This window comes from Castor canadensis, chromosome 11 (assembly GCF_047511655.1).
Source record: "Castor canadensis chromosome 11, mCasCan1.hap1v2, whole genome shotgun sequence".
In the NCBI taxonomy this organism is placed as follows: Eukaryota; Metazoa; Chordata; class Mammalia; order Rodentia; family Castoridae; genus Castor; species Castor canadensis.
In genome coordinates this window covers 134,797,760-134,818,791 of record NC_133396.1, presented here as the reverse complement: position 1 = coordinate 134,818,791, position 21,032 = coordinate 134,797,760, and the positions used below count along the sequence as shown (strand labels likewise).

General features: G+C 34.3%; 1 protein-coding gene across 8 annotated transcripts in view; it reads right to left on the bottom strand.

Moving 5' to 3' along the window:
- Positions 1–21,032, bottom strand: part of Kcnt2 (potassium sodium-activated channel subfamily T member 2) — a 363,205-nt gene that overhangs the window by 264,488 nt on the left and 77,685 nt on the right. For all 8 annotated transcript variants that reach the window (XM_074048756.1, XM_074048753.1, XM_074048759.1 and 5 more), the window contains 2 exons: positions 4,207–4,286; positions 1,910–2,009 (listed from right to left, as the gene is read on the bottom strand). In XM_074048756.1, the coding sequence (XP_073904857.1) occupies positions 1,910–2,009; positions 4,207–4,286 (180 nt within the window). The remainder of the gene's footprint in view (positions 1–1,909; positions 2,010–4,206; positions 4,287–21,032) is intronic.

Below are 21,032 nucleotides of genomic sequence, written 5' to 3'. Positions count from 1 at the left end.
ATGTGGTGTTTATACACAATGGAATTATATTCAGCTACAGAGAATAATGAAATTTTGACATTCACAGGTAAATGGATGGAACTGGAGAACAACATTTTAAGCAAAGTTTGTCAGGCTCAGAAGGCCAAAAATCACGTTTTCCCTCATATGCAGATTATAGACCTAAAACAAATGCAGTAATATTAGTGAACATGGGTCACACACTAAGGGGAGACCTGAGCATGGGAGGGATAGGGAAAAGGAAGGAAACAAAAAACTTGAAAGTGTTTGATGTGCACTGTAGAGGAGCTAATAAAGTAATCTTAAACTGGCAGAAGCCACTATGGGAAGGGGACTAGGAAGTAGTGAAGAGGTCTGGTAGAGATGAACTAATTTGGGTTGTGATACACATATGCATGGAAGCAACACAAGGAAGCTCCCTGTATAGCAATCTTCATCTCAAACTAGCAAAACACCATGTTTTTCTTATTATCTTTTATGTTTTTCTTCCACAAAATTGGAGAATGAGAGGGCAGAACTTGCTCTGCCCAGAAGCTGGGGTTCGGTGGTGGTGTAAATGCAAAAACAGTAAAATAAAATTAATAATAATAATAATAAAAAAGAATGACTCAAACACCTTTGGTCTAAACAACTGTCAGGTTGTAGTTATCAGCTAAGTAGATATCTGGCTGAGCTTTGGGAGATGGAAAGGCACTAACTAGTGTTTTCTTGTGGTCACTGAGTTAAACAGGGACAAAAGACATAACGAGATTCATTCTCAAGGCTCCAAAGCAGAAGATGGCAACTCAGGGAAAACCTCTGCTTCTTCATATTAGGAATGGAAGTCATAAAATTAAGCATGTATTGAAGAAAATAGCATAAAGAGACTGGTAAATTGCAGGAACTCCACAATAAGCAATGTTTTCACTGGCTGAAAATTTCCTTGGAGAATGGAATTTTCCTATTCGCCTCTGTGTCTTTACCTAATAGTCATAAGTCTGGGACATGCTAAATATTCAATAAAGATGGTAAAATATCCATAATAAAATTTCATGAAGTAAATTATTTTATGAAGAATCATCACACACAGATTGTTACATGCTAAAACTTCACTTATTTACCTTTATTTTATCTCCAAACCTTTGAGTACATGAAAACATATTTTTACTATCTAAATAAGCTAAAGATTACCCAATTCATTTAAATGCATGTTATTGGCTTATTATTTTCCATTTTGCTTTCATATTTAATTTCTTAACTACTTGAAAAAGTAGAGTGACAGAAGTTAATCATCAAATTTAAGTTTTCTGCCTTGAAAACCATTGTAAACTTAAAATGGGTATCTGTCATGATGATCCAATCGGCATTATACCCTAGTTGCACACCCAGTCAACCTAAAAGGAGTCCATCCATGAATGGAAGCACAATTTAAGAAAAACAACAGAATTATGAGTGAAAAATAATAAATCAATGTCACTTAGCTCAAGTTAAAGAATTAAACAGGCTAAAACTGAAACTGGAGATTTGAGTATGAGTCTACATGTTTGCCAGAGCTGCTCCATTCAAGGCTAACAACTGCAGTATAAAAGAAAATATGAATACAGGTAGCACACTGTAGAGTTATCATTTGGGGAGCATATGTAAATCAAGAACAGAAAGGCACAAGGTCATTGAACAGACTGACCCATTTTGAACAAAAATTATTTATAGCATTTTTGAGTAGCAGTAATACTTTCATGAATCAGAATTCACTATTGTTATTAGACAATTAAACAATAAAAGGTGTATACACAGATTGTAATGAAAACCAAATCAATTTGTGACAAACATCTAACATCCTTGAAAAAAAGAATTTTATATAACATCCTTCAAGATGTAATATAATTCAAAATAATCAAAAGAATATTCTCAAAGAGCAAAGATACCTTACCATTCGCTTCCTTGTGAAGGGCTTTCCAGTAGTACTCGGATTATGTATAATAAGCAGCTTAATAATTTGAGAGAAAAGTTGAACAGTCGTATTCTTAGACCTTTAAACAAACAACAAAAATTTGATTTTCATTTCATTTGAACTTACTTCGGGAAGGACTAAAAAGGACTGTCAAAAATGCTGACTTGAAGTATAGCACTTAGATTGTACTTAGAAACTACAATACTATAATTGCCTAAACTCACTAAAGTTTTGGAGGTGAATTTTAATCACCTGAGTATTGAAACAAAAAGTGAACTTGACAGAATGCAGAAATGGCAACTGAGAGTGAACATTACACACTGGGAGGAAACCAAAATTTAAAAAAATCAGAAGCCACAAAATGTAAGTACCATCAGGGTTGGCTCAAGTATATAGCCATGACTTTTGGGATAAAATTTAACTAGCAAGAAACTATAGCTTCTTACATATTCACAGGATTAATGGTGAATCTTGGAACTTCAGAACATCTTGTAGATTTGACTATAGAGAAGTTATAATTGTATTTATATAATTATTTGTGCTATTTTAATATTAATATATTTGGATTATAGTATGTATCAATTATATAATTGCATTATATATTAATTATGCAATCATATATAGAGGGAAATCATACTTTTATGCTGAGAAACACAAACATCTATTCATCTGTTCTCTCACCCTTTCTCTCTTACACTCCCCCTTTCTCCTCTCTCTCAGGCACATACACACACACATTTTGAGTTGAGCCAATTATACTTTTTCTTTTAAGTAGGTTTAAATGCCAGTGAAATCTTAAAATTTTGTTGAAGAATCACATAATCTTTTGAATTATTTGTGTCCAATTTTGCAGCCAATAATACTTAATGATGATAATGAAGAGTAATTAAAATTAAGCAAAACATGCTTAAAATCTGATTAAGGGGAGCACTACCTTTCCTGAAATTTCAACAGTGATATTTCATTTATAGATTTTGAATAAATTTTTCTGAAAGCTTCTCCTATAAACATTACTTAATGAAATATAGAAGTCAAATGTCACTTTACTTTGCTGTTTATGAGTGTACTTTCTAGTATTTCTTAACAATAAATAGATTAGTATTCAGTTGCATAATTTTTCCTAGGCTTTCCTATTGAAATGATGAGCATATTTTATGGATTAGCTTCTTTACAAAGTCTTTAAAATTATTCTCCTCTGTAATCAGGTAAGTATTCAAAACAATGCATCCATCTTTTCTGGCCTGGAGAGATGGAACTGTTAGCAATGAATTAAGGGAACCTTCACTCAGTTGCTGTGGTAGCTTTTGTAATATCTATTGATAGGACTTTCTTGGAAATTCTAAATAATCAAGATAGAAAGGCATTCATAATTATCAACTGTAACTCTGAAGCTAGTCTACCATTAAGAATATCTGATCAGTGTGTCTCAAATGCTGAAATGTTCTCTGTAGTCAGTATTTGGACAACCTTTGACGAATCAGGCTTCTTTCTATGAACCCTACCTATAAAAGCACAACTTAATTCTGAACACTCCAAGAGAGTTAAGAGATAAAAATTCAGTGTTAGTCTACACCACTACAATTTCTTATAAATATTTTAAGTAGTAATCATATACTGTTATAAATGTTGTCTATGTAGCGTTATGGCAAGGCAACAAGTATCTGAGTATTGCTGACACTTCCTGAAAGGGCTTCATGGGGCAGTGACTATGCTAATTTAATGTCCTCTTGATTTTTCAAAGCTTCCCAAATTTGTTCATGATAAAAGTCCTTGGGATGTTAATTAGTACTTACAGGCTAATTCAAATTCTTCACTGGAAGGACTATAAGAATCTGTACATTTCAGAGCACCTTAAGTGTTTCTTATTATTAATAATGATTAGGAAATAGTGAATTCTTTCCTCAGCAACTCAGAAAGTTATTTCCCATTGTGATCAGTTAATCCATTACAGCCCTGCCAAAGTATGAAGTTTTACACATATCTCACACTTGAAAAGTGTGAACTCCTCATTTTAAATATTTTCCTCAATGTTTCTGCAAACCAAATAGCCCACCCAGAAATCTACGTGGTCAGATGGTATTTGAAGAATTAAATTGTGAGGGAACATATACACTATAGGTGCAGCATCTATAGCTTTCTAAAATTTTACTGCCCGTCAAACAATACTGTTAATTTTTTCTGCTCTATGAGAAATTATTTTGCAAACTACTGCACAGCTGGACTTTTAAGTAAATGTATGTACAAACAGATAAGAGAGAACAATTTTAATGACTTACTTGATCGCTGGTTTTTAATGAAAAATAACTTTAATCTCTCTTTAAATGTGTTTTCATTCATGTAGAATTCAACTTGTACCCTGCAAGCAGAAAATAAAAACATAAATTTATGTAAGTTCAGCTGCATCTTTATTTTATGATGATAAATACAAACCAGATTTGCAATTCTCTAGTTAACCTAAAAAGTAATATATGAAAATAAAATTATTTGATTTTACTGCATTGGAGACTTTAAGTGAATTACCTGGCACAGAAAATGAGAATTGACTACAACAATATAGTGCTGATATTTTAGAAAGAAGCAGTTACTTTCTAATTTTAAAGATGCAGTTAGTTCACAATAAATACATAGTCCATTTAATTATCTGTATTAGTGAGTGCAATGAGAAGTATGGATGATTCAAGGCAATAATAACAAAGACATTTCTAATATGTGTGTTTGGAGTGACCAAAAAAAAAAAAAAATCAATGCTTCCCCATTATTTTGCCCCCCTGTAAGAATCAACTGGGTTGTTAAAACATTCATGTTAGGCATTATCTTCCCTGATGGGTTAAAAAGCAGGGCTGGAAAAATCTAGTTTCATTGCACCTAGAATCTACTTAGGACATGTTTATTTAACAAAATCAAACCAGCTTTTTTATCAGTTGCAAACTAAATTTTATGTGTTACACCTTTTAAAAAACTTTATTCACATTTTCCTTTCTTGTATACTTGTTTGGATTCGTATTAATGTATATTAAATATATAAATATGATCTTCATATATATATGAATCAGTACAGAACTGGTAGAATGTTAAAGTCCTATAGATTAAAAAGCAGATAATTCAATGTACTGAATCTGATATGTTTAATCCATTGTGAGAATCTGATATATTTAATCCATTGTGAGATAAAAATCAGTCTAAAAAAGTATCTTTCTAATCATGTCCTTGGTTTCTCTATAAATTCTAGAATATTCTAGAAAAATCTAGAATATAACAGGGTATAATTGATATTTTTAAAACAACGCAGAAGAAATTTTCTGGTCAGTGCATGGTGACTTTTTACAATCATCAATTAACTTAACTAGCCTCGAATACATTTATTGTAGACTAACATTCCAAACCAGCTAAGAAAGCATCAAATGTTTACATAAAAAATAAAAAATTTACTTTCATTTTTCTTAATGTTACAACATTGTGGAGATGTAATTTGCAGGCACTAAACAGGCTTGTGAGTCTATTTTGGAGTTCTTTTGGTTTTGTTGTTTGTTTGATTTTCAAGAGAACACATGAGAGAAAGCTAGGAGACAAAAATAAATGACCTGAAGATGCTTGCGTTTTAGAGGAACCTCTCGCTGCTGTGTTGTGCTCTGATTTCTCTACTAGCCTGTTCACTCGAGAAGCCTTATAAGTAGTTAAAAAAAAATCAGCCTTTTTGCTTGACAAAATCAGCCTCTTTGAGCTTTTTTATCAATCGCAAACCAAGTTTTATGAGTTACACCGTCTAAAAAACTTAAAAGCCTCTCATTTTCTTCTCATCTCCCTAAAAAATTCTTATCCATATTTTTTATTCTCTTTCATCATTTTCTCACTTCTTTTCTTCACCTTTTTTGTAAACTGGAAAAATCAGAAAGGATTTTTTTCTTCACATAATAATTTTTCTAGAGAAAGGTCATAAAAATTGCAGAATCTTTCAGCCAAATATTTCCATATGCAGCTCTATATACCTAACACACCCTTACAAACTTACACATTCACACACACTTCAGTAACCCATGTACACACATGAAGACTAAAACCACATTAACATCTTAGAAACCAGTACTGACTCTGTGTCACTTGTTTCCTGAATGAAAAATCAGCTCATTTTAGCTGATGTTTAGTAAAAAATACTAACATCAAGCTAAATTAGTTAAAATTTGTTATGGATACAAAAGCAAATTTGAGAGGACATATGGCTATGACACAAGTAATTTAGCAAAGGCCATGCAGATTTGCTTCCTAGAATTATCAAATTTATAAGAATATGTATCCATTCTCCAGATAGTATCTGGAATTCAGTACTGGGTAAGTACAGAGGAGCATTTAGCTAAAAATGAGGTCATTTAGAGACTTAAACTAAATAATGAAGGCTCTGAAAAACTTATCACCTGAGGAAATGTAGAAAGAACAGGAAAGATGTAAGTATGAAGAGTTAAGTTTCATACAACCATTGCCTTTAAATATGGAGAAAGGCAGGTTATCATAATAGCATGAGGCAGGATGCACTGTGGAATACTGGCGAATATAAGACGTTCGATGAAAATTACTCAATTTCAAAATGGCACGATTGTGAAATCGAGATCTCTCAATATATGTAAATACAACAAAGACTTGAATACAGCTTACAAGTCACTGGGGTTTTTCCTGTGAGTAAAAACAATTTCTCATAGTTTTAGGGCTCTCATCAAATAACTTTTGAATCCTCACACAATTATAAAATGGTGTGAAGTAAAACTCTCAGTTAATCTCTGTGACTCAATATTATTATTGCTGGACACAGCTGATACTAAAAAATACATTTATACAAATATTTTTTAAACCTAAAACTAAAAGCAAACATACAAATCAAATATTTTTGATCCATTATTTTAGGTGCAGGAATATCTTCTTTAGCTTATTCTAATGTCTTAAAAAATTAATTTTAAAAATCTCCTGATTTTTCTCTACCCATGAAAAACTGAAATTTCTGTAGACATGTTTGGGATGACATAATCATCACCAATTTTTGCTAATAACATCAAGTACCTCCATGTTCATTTTAATTTGGGCTTATTTTTTAAATCTTCCTCTCATTCCATTGTTCTGGAATTTGGATTTTCTGTAAAAATTACCCAGGGTCTTGTTAAATTGTAATTTCTCCATGTCACACTTAAAATTCTTCTGTAATAACTTTAAAGTTGGCCTCATCATTTCCACAACACAAGCAGTAATTCTAATTCAATGAACCACTCCTTCAGAAACACTTTTGCTAATATTGTGTGCTGTTGCATCCTGGATGCAGACATTCTCCTTTAAATCCAGGTAGACCAAAATCGGCATTGAAAGAAGATTCTTCCTTTCTGTCTACTTTGGCTACTTGACATTATTACCCTCCACCTTCTCTCCGATTCTACAGCACTGGTTATGGAATTCATGTATAAAATCTTTACTGCGTGCTTATGGGCAACAAGGTATTACCAGCAGGACTTTCTGGTGTTAGTGGACAGGTTCTATGTGTGCATGTTAGTCCTGCTTTCTATTTTCCCTGGTTATTCTTTGGAAAATCAACATCTTTTGGAAATCCAACATTCTTTGAAGGGCTTTTTATTTTGTGGTTCTGGGATTTGAACTCAATACCTACACCTTGAGCCACTCTACCAGCCCTTTTTTTTTTTTTTTCGATGAGTTTTTCAAGGTAGGGGTCTCCAGAACTATTTGACCTGGCCTGCTTCGAACCGTGATCTTCCAGATCGCTTGCTAGGATTATAGATGTGAGCAATCAGTGCCTATCTGGAGGGCTCGTTAATATATGTAACTGACAGTGCAGCTGTCCTTACCAAGAGCTTTTTGCCTTGACTCATGTCTGCGTTTTTAGGTAGCAGCATTGTTCTCCTAATTCCATTCTTGGTACTCTGATTGCATGAATAAAGAAGCAATGAGAAATCTCTCCCTTCACTACAAAGTTCTCACACTCTGTTTCATCACTACCAAATTTGAAAATGGGTTTAAATTTATGAAAACTGCACTGTTCCAAATGCACTTCATGACTGTAAATTTACCTTGTGGATTAAATCGTGCTCCCCTTCCCATAACAAAAAGATTCATTGAACTACTACCCCCATTATTTCTTGGGAGTAATACCTTACTTAGGAATCGAGTTATTGCAGTTAAAATTAGCTAAATTAAGATGAGATAATAATGGAGTAAATTGGGCACTAAAGCCAACATGACTGCAGTCTTTACAGGAAAAAGATAACTCAGACATAGAAACACATGGAAAGGGAAAATGGCCATGTGAAGACAGAAACTGGGATAGGAGTTACACTGTCACAATTCAAGGAACACCTGACCTATCAGTAACTGGAAAAACAATTAAAGATCTTCCCCTAATGACTTAGGGAAAAACTAGAGTTTAAAGGCTTGACCTCCAGAACTGTGAATCAAGGAGCTTCTATCATTTTCAGACACCTGGCTTATGTTCCTTTGTAATGGATGCCCCAGGCAACTCACACGCCTTTTTTTTTCCATGATGGAGATGTGAGCTGTTTCCCTCATACCAAGAAAGCATGGACAAGACTTCCATGAGAGCAGGCACCACATGGTATTGTTTCACACTGATATCTTTAGCATATCACATATTAACTGGGAACTACTAGACATTAAAGAATTACTGGCCAGCTGCCTGAACAAATTGGTAGTGTGAGCTCCAATTCTTTCTTTAGTATAAACCTTAAGGACTCTGAGTCAGTACTCTAGGGGAGATATAAAAAAAGTATCTTCCTTTTCTTCTTATTGTTGTAATAATTTGAGGATGCAAAATTTAGATCTATAGAAAGCCACAGAAGCTCTGTTTTGTTCCAATTTGATCTATCATGACCATAATTAATTTTCTGCAGATTTAAAAATTTTTCTTTCAAATTTACTAATTTAGATTTGTTTGTACTCTTACTGAGTCATGATTCTGATGAATTTTAGAGAGATATTAAAATGCTACTAACTTATCTGATTTTTTAAAATTTCAGTTGATTTTTATACTATGGCTATGACTTGGCTAAAGCAGAAACCAACTTTATTTCATAGAAAAAAAACTGACTCAAATAATTTCAGTGAGTTGGCCAAATAGGTCTGGAGCAGATTTGGGCAGTTGGTTTTCCATTACATGTTGACATTTGTGTCTTCACTATGTTCATATTTCATCAATTAAAGATGTCTAGATTATTTATAAAATATCGCCAAAGAGCACTGCAACAGCAGATCCCCAAGGGGAGGCTCAGAAGTGTTCTTTAAGTTCTCTCCTTTCATTATTCAGCAGATTCTCATCCACTTCAAAATATTCATTCCTAATGTCTGGTAACTAATCTATTTAACAGAGCAATCATTTAAATGAAAGCTTATAAAAAAATAACAGTAAGTTTATTATCCTTTTTTTTTTTACAATTTTGTAAACCTTTTTTCTTTTTCTATTCTTTCTTATTACTGTTGTACTGGGGGTACATTTTGACATTTACAAATATTCTTATGATGTATCATAGTTGAATTCATCCCCCATCATTCTCCTTTACCCCCTCCCCCCATTCCAGAAATAGCCTCAATAGGTCTCAATTTTCCATTTACAAAAGTAGTTTCACCAGCTGTTTCTACCTGGCTTCCAACTTTATTATGAGCCCTTCAATAACCTCATGTTAAAGGTTTGAAGGTCCCTCCTAAGGGATTTTTTTTGCTGCCAGTTCTTTCACAATTACTCATACCTAACTTTCTCAAGTGCTTTAGTTGGTTGGTTACATTTTATAAAGAAGCAGACACTCTTATAACATTCAGTGATAGCATTTGTCTTGTTAAAGTAAATTGTAGAGCAATGTCAATTGGGGCAAGGTAACTCAGCTACACAAACACATATGTATGGATGGATATGATTACGAGTTATACATGCAGATGCTCCTGAATTGAAGATGGGTTTACATCTGATAATTTGCAACCTTCTGAAATTGAAAATATCACAAAGTCAAAAATGAATTTGATACACCTACATACAGAACATCATAGTCTAATAGCATAGCCTAGCCTACTTGAAACATGCTCACAAGAGGTACATTAGATTACAATTGGACAAAATCATTTAAACAAAGCCTATTTTGTGGCAAAATGTTCAAGATCTCAAGTAGTTTGTTGAATACCTGTATCCAATAAAACAGTGGCAACACAGTATACTGTAAAGCATTAATTGTTCACCCTGATGACCCAGGAGCTGACTGACCAAGGCTTGCCAATGCCCAGACATGCAAGAGTATAGATGTGGTATACATACATAATGGAGTACTACTCAGCTTTAAAGAAGAATGAAATGATGTTGTTTGAAGGTAAATGGATGGAATTGGAGGACATCACGTTAAGTGAAGTAAGCCAGGTTCAGAAAGATAAAATCCGCAAGTTTTCTGTCATGTAGAAAATAGATCCAAAAAAAAGCACATAAAAACAAACACAATCATATACACATTTTTATATAGACCATATTTATAATAGTGGAATTACTCTGTGTAACTCAGGAAGAGGAGGGAATGATGGTCAATGATATCAGAATACATTGCATCTGTGCAGGTCCATGCCATAATGATTCCTACGGAAAGCTGCTGAATGGGGTAGAAAGGGTAAGGGAGAGTAATAGAGGGGGTTAAACTAACCAAAGTACAGTATGTTCACAGTTGAGAGACATCAAGAAACCCCTTTGAATACTGACTTTGGAATTAAAAATGAAGGACAGAACTGTAAAATAGGTTCTGTGCATGGATGGGTACTTGTTTAAGGGGAAGGGTGACTGGAGGGGATAAAGGAGGGTGAATATGGTCAATGTGCTTTGTATCCATATACGAAATAGAACAACGAAACCTTCTGCAATTGTTTTAAGTAGGGGAAGGGGGAGGAGGGAGAGAGATGGTGGAGGTGAACCTAACCACCGTACAATGTAAGCATACTCAGAAATACCACAATGAATCTCACCCATACAGCTAATGTATGCTACTAAAACTACTTTGAGGCAAAAAAAAAAAATGCAGAAAAAATTAAAGAGTATCGGTGTATTTGCTAGCCATGGCAAAGATCAAAATTCAAAATTTGAGGTATGGTTTTTACTGAAAGAGTATTGTTTCTACACTAAAATACAGAAGAAAAATCATTAAGTCAAAGCATTGGAAGGCAGAGATTCTGATACACATACATATTGTGTAATACGCGATATAATGGCAATGAGAGAGGAATCCAGAATACTATTTGCTTATCAGTTTATTCTCAGTATAAATAAGACTGAGTGTCCACCAATAACTGCACAAATTTGCTCTTAGTAATCAAGAACTGCAGGTAGCTGGAATTCCACCATCTGTGGTTTCTATGGCAAACACATTGCAAATCAACCCATGAGGACTTTTGCATTCAAGTCTCTCTTCAGTTTGAAAACTCCTCCTGTGCAACGTTCATTTGCTGGACCTACTCTCTGTACTTCCACATTTTATTTAAAACAATTAAATTTAAGGAACTCCAATTTGACTTAAATGTAAGCAAAAGATAATGGAAGCTAGAATTAATACAAAAGTACATTTTGTCATCCTTAAATTGCAAACAGATTCTGCTTCCTCCTGCTCCTTGCTCAATTGTATGAGGGGGGCAGGCCTGGGTCAAGCCATTAAAAAGAGAAAAAAGAAGAAAATTGAATAGCTTAGAACATTTTTTCATTTTTATCACACTAAGTATGTAGTAAGGGGCAGCCAGAAAACATAGCATTTAGACTTGTAAGCGTTCAAGTTTGATAAGGGTGACGTATCCTTACCACAGTCACTACCATACCCAAGGAGAGGAAAGAAATACCAGCTGCTTCAAGATGTTTCCACTTTTTTCCTCTTAATCCACCTTTTCTGCTTCTTATTAAATACATCTTAAAGGGGCCACCAAAAGTGAAATATATATACATGTACATTGCACATAAACATACAGATACACATGTTTATATACATTCTAGAAATATAAAACTATTGATAACCAAAGAAGGCTTATACAGTGTACTATGGACAGCTCCATCCCACCATAAACCAAATAGTCTTTCAATCAAAATTTGTCCCACCACAACACATTCACTTCCTTCTCTTCTCTCCATGGAAGTGGAAGAGGATGGGAGAAATCACACAATCCCTAAATCAGATTGCAATGCAGGTGGTCCCCAAATTAGCAACATTCAAATTATGATTTTTCTTTTTTTTACTATGTTGCCTAATACCTGTATCTTTGTATAATTTTTTAAATTTCTTTTATTCATATGTGCATACAATGTTTGGGTCATTTCTCCCCCCTCCTCTGCCCCTTCCCTTTCTCCCTCCCCCTCACTCTCCCCCTGTACCCCCTTGTTACCAGGCAGAAACTATTTTGCCCTTATTTCTAGTTTTGTTGAAGAGACAGTATAAGCAATAATAGGAAGGACTTAAGGGTTTTTGCTAGTTGAGATAAGGATAGCTATACAGGGAGTTTACTCGCATTGCTTTCCTATACATATGTGTTACCTTCTAGGTTAATTCTTCTTGAACTAACCTTTTCTCTAGTTCCTGGTCCCCTTCTCCTATTGGCCTCTGTCACTTTAAAGTTTCTGCATTAGTTTCTCTGCATTGAGGGCAACAAATGCTATCTTGTTTTTTGTGTGTCTTACCTATCCTCATACCTCCCTTGTGTGCCCTTGGTTTACCATGTGATCAAAATCCAGTCCGCTTGTTGTGTTTACTCTTGATCTAATGTCCACAAATGAGGGAGAACATATGATTTTTGGTCTTCTGAGCCTGGCTAATCTCGCTTGGAATGATGTTTTCCCGTTCCTTCCATTTACTTGCGAATGATAATATTTCGTTCTTCATAGCTGCATAAAATTCCATTGTGTATAGATACCACATTTTCTTGATCCATTCATCTGTAGTGGGGCATCTTGGCTGTTTCCATAACTTGGCTATTGTGAATAGTGCCGCAATAAACATGGGTGTGCAGGTGCCTCTGGAGTAACCTGTGTCACAGTCTTTTGGGTATATCCCCAAGAGTGGTATTGCTGGATCATACGGTAGATCTATGTTTAGATTTTTAAAAAGCCTCCAAATTTTTTTCCAGAGTGGTTGTACTAGTTTGCATTCCTACCAGCAGTGTAAGAGGGTTCCTTTTTCCCTGCATCCTCGCTGACACCGGTTGTTAGTGGTGTTGCTGATGATGGCTATTCTAACAGGGGTGAGGTAGCAACTTTACAGTTGTGCAAGAGGAATACAAATTCAGTAGAAGCCATGCCTAGAACATTCAAAGTTGGTCACCACAGTTGGCAATTCTCCACATGCTGGGCAGCTGCAGCAAGCCACCTGACCAAAATGCTCAGGGATGTCAACAGCACCTACTCTACAGGGCACTGTGTTGCAATTTTTTGGATGAATTCAATTATTCATTAAATTACATGAGATATTCAACTTTTTATTATAGAAGAGGCTTTGTGTTAGATGTTTTGCTGGATGGAGGCTAATTTAAGTGTCCTAAGCATCTTTAAGGTAAGTCAGGTAGACAAAGCTATGGTATCAGAAAGTTAGGTGGATTAAATGCATTTTTGACTTCATGGTGTTTTTCTTATATCTGTTGGAGCATAACTCCATCCTAAAGCAAGTGGGATTTGTATTTATCAGTCATTTAAAAACCTTGAAGGAAAATTTAATAATACTCAACAGTCCAGAATTCTTGGAAATTGCATGATAAAATAACAAAGCCCAGTTTGAAGAGAAATGTGTTTGCTGGGAAGGAACCATTTGGTCTCAGAAAGTTCAACAGATGCTAGCTGTTAGTATGAAACTTGAAATTGTAGGAAAAGAATACTATGCAGTGAGGCGAACAATTTTGGAACTGCTACTTAAAGCTTCCCACCAATAGCGTAAGATTTTAAGCCAACCTTTCAAACGGTCTCTTCATTTTGGACTTCATAGGGAGAAGTCACTATTCAGTACTGGGCACAGCTATCTGGGACACATACTTCTTTAGGATTTCTCATACTACTTAACACACTTATTTATGTAAAGGTAGAATGTATGACTTAATTAAGTAAATCACATTGTGTTGAGAGTATTTAAGCATAGAATTGCACCATTTTGAAGAAGAGAAGAAAATAGCCACAAATATAACTTCACTTGAAAATTACAATAAAACTAACAGGTTTTCTAGGAAAGGATTTTGTAGACAATTTGAAGGTTTATTTATTTTATTATATAGCAGGGCTGAAATGAATAAGAGCATCAGATTTTGAGTCAAATGATATGCATTGGATTAGCAGATTTGTCATTATTCCTTGAAAATGTGAATATCACTTCCATTTAATAGAGGTGCTATAAAAATTAGAGAAGATTGTATATATATGAAAGAACTAACCTGCTTTTCAGGTGGTAAGTAAAAAATGGCTGGTAATAAAAATTGTTACTACAAAAAATGCTTATGAGTGGAAAAAAAAACTCTGGATCATTTTATTTTTTCACTCATTTTAATTTAATATTCCTTCTCCAAGAAGCATTTGTTCAACAAAAATAAGGGCATAAAGCCATAAAAAACTTAACTGTTTACTTCAGAAAATTTCTGAAGATTAATTTATTGAAGGTAATACAGAGGACCCTTCCTAGCTTACAATTTTTTAAAATAATGATTTTCCCGCTTTCACAATTGTACAAAAGTGATCCTCCTCCAATAGAAAATGTAGGTTGAGGTTAGAATTTATATAGTTTCCCAGGCTAATGATATGCAGTAAGATGTGTTCTCACAGTATGGAGCAGGGGAACCAAATGGCAGCTCTCTGTAAACCACACAATCCTGAGGGCAAACAACTGGTAACCCACAGCACATCATGCTGCTAAGCTACAATGTTCAGAATGTTAGGTGTAATGAATGCATTTTCAACTGATGATGGGTTTATTATCAGCCCACCGGAAGTAAGGAACATATATAGTCAGGCCAAAGAGACACTGACCAAACAATAGCTTATTCTCCAAGACTTGCCTCAAAGGTGTTGTTTTGCTATGTCCAATAATTCTAAATGATTTCTCAAGGACTTTGGCCATTCGTAATCAGTGTTGTACCTTGAAGGTTTCTCCTATATTACTTGAGCCTTTTTCTCAAAGACTGATAAACATCTCAAGCCTAACATTTCTCTTCTGAAATATTTCTAGAGATTACTAAGGACAGAAGTTTTAATATACTTAGTATTACTATATTAACAGGTTTTCTGGTGACATTTGTAGAATAATATAAAGGGAGGAGACCTACACATGCTGCATTAGAACCTAATTACTTTTGGTGAAAACCAGAACATGAAGCCTTATATTACCATATTTAATGAGCACATGGTATTCCTCTAGACTAACATTCGTCATGTGTTTTTCCAATCCCTTGCTTATAAAACTTTGGTTAAAAACAGGCAGGAGGCATGATTTAGCAGTATAGTGCCAGCCTAGAAGTGTGAAGCCCTGAGTTTAAACCCCAGTACCACTAAAAGAGATGAATAATAAAAAAAAAGAAACATCTGTATTTTATAATAAACATAAAAATAATACATATATTTCTATATTGTCACTAAATCATGTGAAATCTAAATGTTAAGTTGTTTAAATAGATTTCAAAATATAGCAATAATCTAAAAATCTTGCCAACAGATTTTCATCACTTTATTAGCTAACTAAGCTTCCTTTATGGAACTGTCCCAATATATCTTTTTCCCAAACTGGATGAGAAGGAAGACAAAGATATATTTAAAATGGAGGAGAAGTTATATTGTCAGTTCTGTCAGAAAAATTGTAAAAAACTTGGAAAAAGACAAAAAAAATTACAAGATGCTCTTTTACTTTCTTACTAGGCTTGACTTTCTATTTTCTATGGCATTATGAAGGAGTAGACATTAATATGCAGAGTTTTCTCTAATGGAGGTGCAAAGACTTTCTACAATGAAAGAGAGAACTCCAGAGGCCATGGCTTATGGTCTTGTAAGATAGGGGGAAGATCAGAAGCAGGAAGGGGGTCCTACCTCAGCAAACTTACTCTAATATTGCCTACCAATAAAGAGCTTAACAAAGGATCCATGGGCCATTTTTTCTGCATTCTAGTTTCCTTTATTGATGAAGAAATTGAATAAAATTTCTGACATGATTTCATTTTATATTTGTATGAAGGACATGTTTTTTAAATCTTTTGAAAACTGTGCTTCAATGGTTCCTCTTTAAATTAATAAACATTTACCTTTGGCCAACATAATCTGAGTTGGCACAATCATTTGGGAAAACAAACTGGCATTTAAAAATAGTAAGTATTCTATAGATTCCATAAAATAGCAGTGCAAATCACATAGGCTAGCTCATAAACTTAATAAATTTATTGTATAATAGGTAAAAGGTCAAACTGTGCAAAATTTTTTAGAAGAAGATTAGAGATTTTTCCCTATCTGGTATTAAGACTTTTCATGATGGTTTCAGTAGTTAAAACACTATAAAAGTGGAATGGAGAGAGGCAAATTGATTAGTGGAGTAAAGGAGAATCAGGAAATTGTCTAATGCATAAATTAAGAATCAACATATAATGAGAGTGATATAGCAGATCAGTAAGTACGAGAAAGTATAGTGGATCTTAAATGGTTATCCAAACAGCAAATATAAATGGACAAATAAACTTGGACACTTACCTTCATAATCTAACACCATATGGATTAAATCACCTTGTGATACATTGGGCAACATTTTAAAATATTATTAAGCACTAACAGTAAATATCTTTCTGCCCTTGACTAGTGAAAGGGTATTGAGCTTGCAAAACAAAAACAGAAAATATATAAAAATTCTTTGCCTTGAATGATAGGAGTGATGGCACTAAAATACTCCATTGATGGACTAGGAAATTCCAAATACTGAAGCTTATGAAGGACAATAATCATTTGAAATCTTAAAGAGAGAGAAAAATTAGTTCATAAGTAGGAGAAGATATTTGGATTAGAAAAACTGTTGAACATTAAAACTTGAGAATATATGAAGAATCCATAAGAAATTATTAAGCAAAGAACAAAAATCAAATGAAAGATATAAGATGCCATTTCACAGAAAAGGAACAATATTGATCAAAAAACTTAGGAAGGAATGTTCAACCTCATTAATACTCAGATAAGTGGGAATTCCATATAAGTTACAAGAATTTGAGTAGAAGCCAAGAAATATCTCAATAAGAACATTATTAAGAGGAGCTATTTATTGAAAATATCTGGTCACTATGTAGAACACAAATACATACTGCCTTGTTCAATCTTATCTTTAATAGATACTAGCAATATCTCCATTAATAAGGAGACAGACACAACTGCCCCAAGTCACAAAAATCCTAAGTGGTGTAAGTACTACTCACCTACAGACAGCCAAAAGTCTACCTACTTAACCCTGGCTAACATAAATCAATTAACTTATTGCATGTTGTTTTTTTCTGATAACAAAAACACAATTTTAAACAGATTATAAAATGCATTACCATAGCTGAACAGGCATTTTAGGATTTTTTCTCTTGGATAAAATTTACTTACCTATGAAAATACTCAGCAATTTCAGATTCAACTAATAAAATAAGTAAATATAATTTCCTAAGACCCAGTCATATGTTAATTACCACAAAATTAGATATGGTAGTTAGTATATGTGTGGCACCCAGACTCCCCTCCCTCAGCAATAGCTGGATAATCTCCAGAGTCAGCTGCTTCTGTACCCCACTGCAGCAAAGTCCGTGCCAGAAGTCACCCCTTCCCAAGGATGACTGACCACCCAAACTCTACATGGGATCTGCTTCTGGAGAGCCTGGCCAGAAACTTACAAGTGTTTTTTATCAGATTCCCTGTGAATTTAATGGATGTTCTGTGTGATCAAAAATCAGACCACTAATTATGATTAAATGGTAACACAGATAAGAGCAAATTGCTTTACCCCAAAACATTTTCAAAAGAATTCAGTATTCTGCTTTTGAAAATATGGAGACCAGATGCCCTGCAAAACCCTCCCCAAAGGAACAACTAAAAATGTTAATAAGCTGAATAAATCATATCACACACACTTTTAATCATGCCTTATGTAATCAGCAAGAAAATACAGAAACTACACATCAACCTCACCTTCTGTCAGCATTAAGCACAATTGATCATTTCCTTGACCACTCAGTTCACTTGACTTCCATACCACTCCATTTCAGTGGTATTTTTACTAATTTAAAGGCTAGTCCTACTGGGTATCCTTGGCTGATCCTTTCTCTGTGATTAAAATAAATTCCCTTTAATGTTAAATTCAAAATGTAACCCATGCATGTGCCCAGGATTGACAACTTTTTATCTCCAGCCCAGTCTCCTCTACAAACTCACCACCTCCTTGACTTTTCTACTTAGCTCTCTAGTGGACATTTCCATGTCAGCATATTCAGCTGTAACTAAATTCCTCTTTTCATCCCTGAAAATATATTTTCCTCACAGTTCAACCAAAATCAGGAAGTAATACCTAAATCTTCTGTTCACTGGAATACATATTAATATTATTTACCACAGTTCTTTGAGTATTAAATATCTTTTGGCAGAATAAACAAGAAAAAGAAAACAATGTTTGCTATGACAATGTTCACTTGAGACTAGCAATACTGACTTAAAGATATTTAAATATTTAAAGATATTTGCCTTCAGGGAAAAATTTACTTTCCACACAAGGCAAGAACAAACAAATCAAAACAAAACATCAAATGAAAACACCAAACTCAAATTGAAGCTCCATCCATGTATCAATCTACAAAATATTACACATCATTCAAAGTACTGTGAGGTGCAAAGTCTTCTGTTCTAAAGCCTGACCTTTAATTAGATATGATGCAAAAGCTGCTGAATTGGAACCCAGTGTGAGTGATGTATAGTGACAGAAAGTATTAGAAAGGAAATAACCACCCACTCTCTTCTACCCGTGACTTTATTGTGTCTGAGTAAGGAGATACTCTGGTCTACCTGCTAGTTTTCTGTGTCTGGTCGCTCCCTTTCCCCAATTAATTCTAATTATGGCATCCAGGATTCTATAAAAGTTCATTATTGCTATAAGAGAGAAGGGAGTTTGTCATTGCATAGCTTCTTAAAGTTCCACGCAAGAAACGGCAAACAGTGTTTGCTTATAATTGTATGTTCAGGTCATAGAACATAGTGAATGCTCACTAATATATGTGGAATTAAAAGTTACTCTGCAGTGATTCCATCTAACACCCGATTAGCATCCCAAGTTGACAACTATCAGCCTGCAGAAGCCAGCAATCTGTGGATACTGCCATCTGGCATCTATGCTGGGAAACAAAAACTCCCAAATAACCTTGCTCCAAAAGGGAGAACACATTTGTTATCCAAAAGGGAGAATACATTTGTTAAGCTGAGGATTACTGCTTCTGATTTGCTATGGATAATATGAATAATCTATCTTATCATGATACCTGTTTATATTCTCAACCAGACATTTTTCATGCTAGTGTTAAATTAAAAAAAACAATTCTGCCTGGAAGTGGGGGACTGGGAGTGGGGCGGGGGTGGGGGGAAGGAGGCACAAACAATGTATACACATGTAAATAGATGTAAAAATGATAAAATAAAAGGAGAAAAAAAGAAAAAAAAAGGTTCTTGGACACTTAAAAAAATGAATAATTCCTGAATTAACCAAGGTTTCTTTTATCTTTCTTCTAGGCTTTGCCCTGTTCCCTTTAGGTCTCATTTTTCTATGCTTTCTAAACTTTCCTTACCGAAATCTTAGCAAAGAGATCCATACTTGTTCTTACTCAGTGCACATTATTCCCTTCACACTGTGCCAATACATCAGAGCTGCCTTTTTTTTGCGGAGGGGGTCTATATTCTCCAAGTGGACCTTAGAAATAAAATGACTGGTTTTACGCCATAAGATGCAGAACACAGAAATATTAAAGGAGAGAAAAATAACTTCTAAATATTTATAAAATTAGGAATGTGGTTATTTGAATGTTAAAAAATTATACTGTTCTTGAGCAAAGTAGAAGCAGCTTAGCTTAGTACTTTGCAAAAATAATGAACAAAAATAGATTGAAATAGACAGGAAGCTACCAGATGGAATGTATCATTAATAACATCAAACTATGAGCCTAATCAAGAGTTGATTTGAGGGCATGTTTCTTGCTGTATCCCTCCAAAGCAGCCAGTAATGGCTTTACTTGGATCTAAACTTATGCGGGCAGGAAATGTGTCCCTTTTGTTCATTTTGCTTATATTTTCAGGACCTAACACAGTGCCAGATATATTTATTAGGTACTCTCCAATGTCAGTCCTCAGCGAGAGTATTTTGTTTTGTGAATGTGTGCTTTTTCTCCTTGTTTTATTCAAAAGTTTGAAAACCATGTTGACAATTTTCAATTTCTTCAAAATATTTTTCTAATTTTCTTTTGTCCCTTACTTATATGCACTAGTATGAGAGCTGATATGGAATTCCCACCTAGCAGTTCACCAAATGAATCAGTGGTATGTTCAACTATGTTGGGAAGCTCCATAGAAAAACAAATGTTTTCCTTACTGATGCTTTCAGAATAACTATCATACTTAACACACATATTATGGATAAAATGTGACTAAAGTTGGATACTATGGAAACATTCACATAAAAATAAAGAAGGCATGTATTATATTTAAATATAGGTTTATTACACTTTATCTAAAAATGCTTGGGGTCACAAATGTTTCTAACTTGTTATTTTTGGGGGGACTGTGTGATATTTGCACATGCACAATGAGATGGTGTGGGGTCAGAATCCAAGTTTAAACACAAAATTTCTTTGTATTTTATAAACCCCTTTTACACAGAACTTGAAAATAATTCATACAATATTTGAAATAATTTTCAGCATGAAACCAAGTTTTAGTCTTGGTCATTCTTCAGTCTCAAATTGGGGCTTGGATAGAGGAGGCCAATAAGGATCAAGAACTGAGATTGCAGGGGAAAGGTAGTTTTCCTCATGAAAATCAATTGTTGCTAGGCACAGAGGTATGCCCTGTTGCGGCAGCTACTTGGGT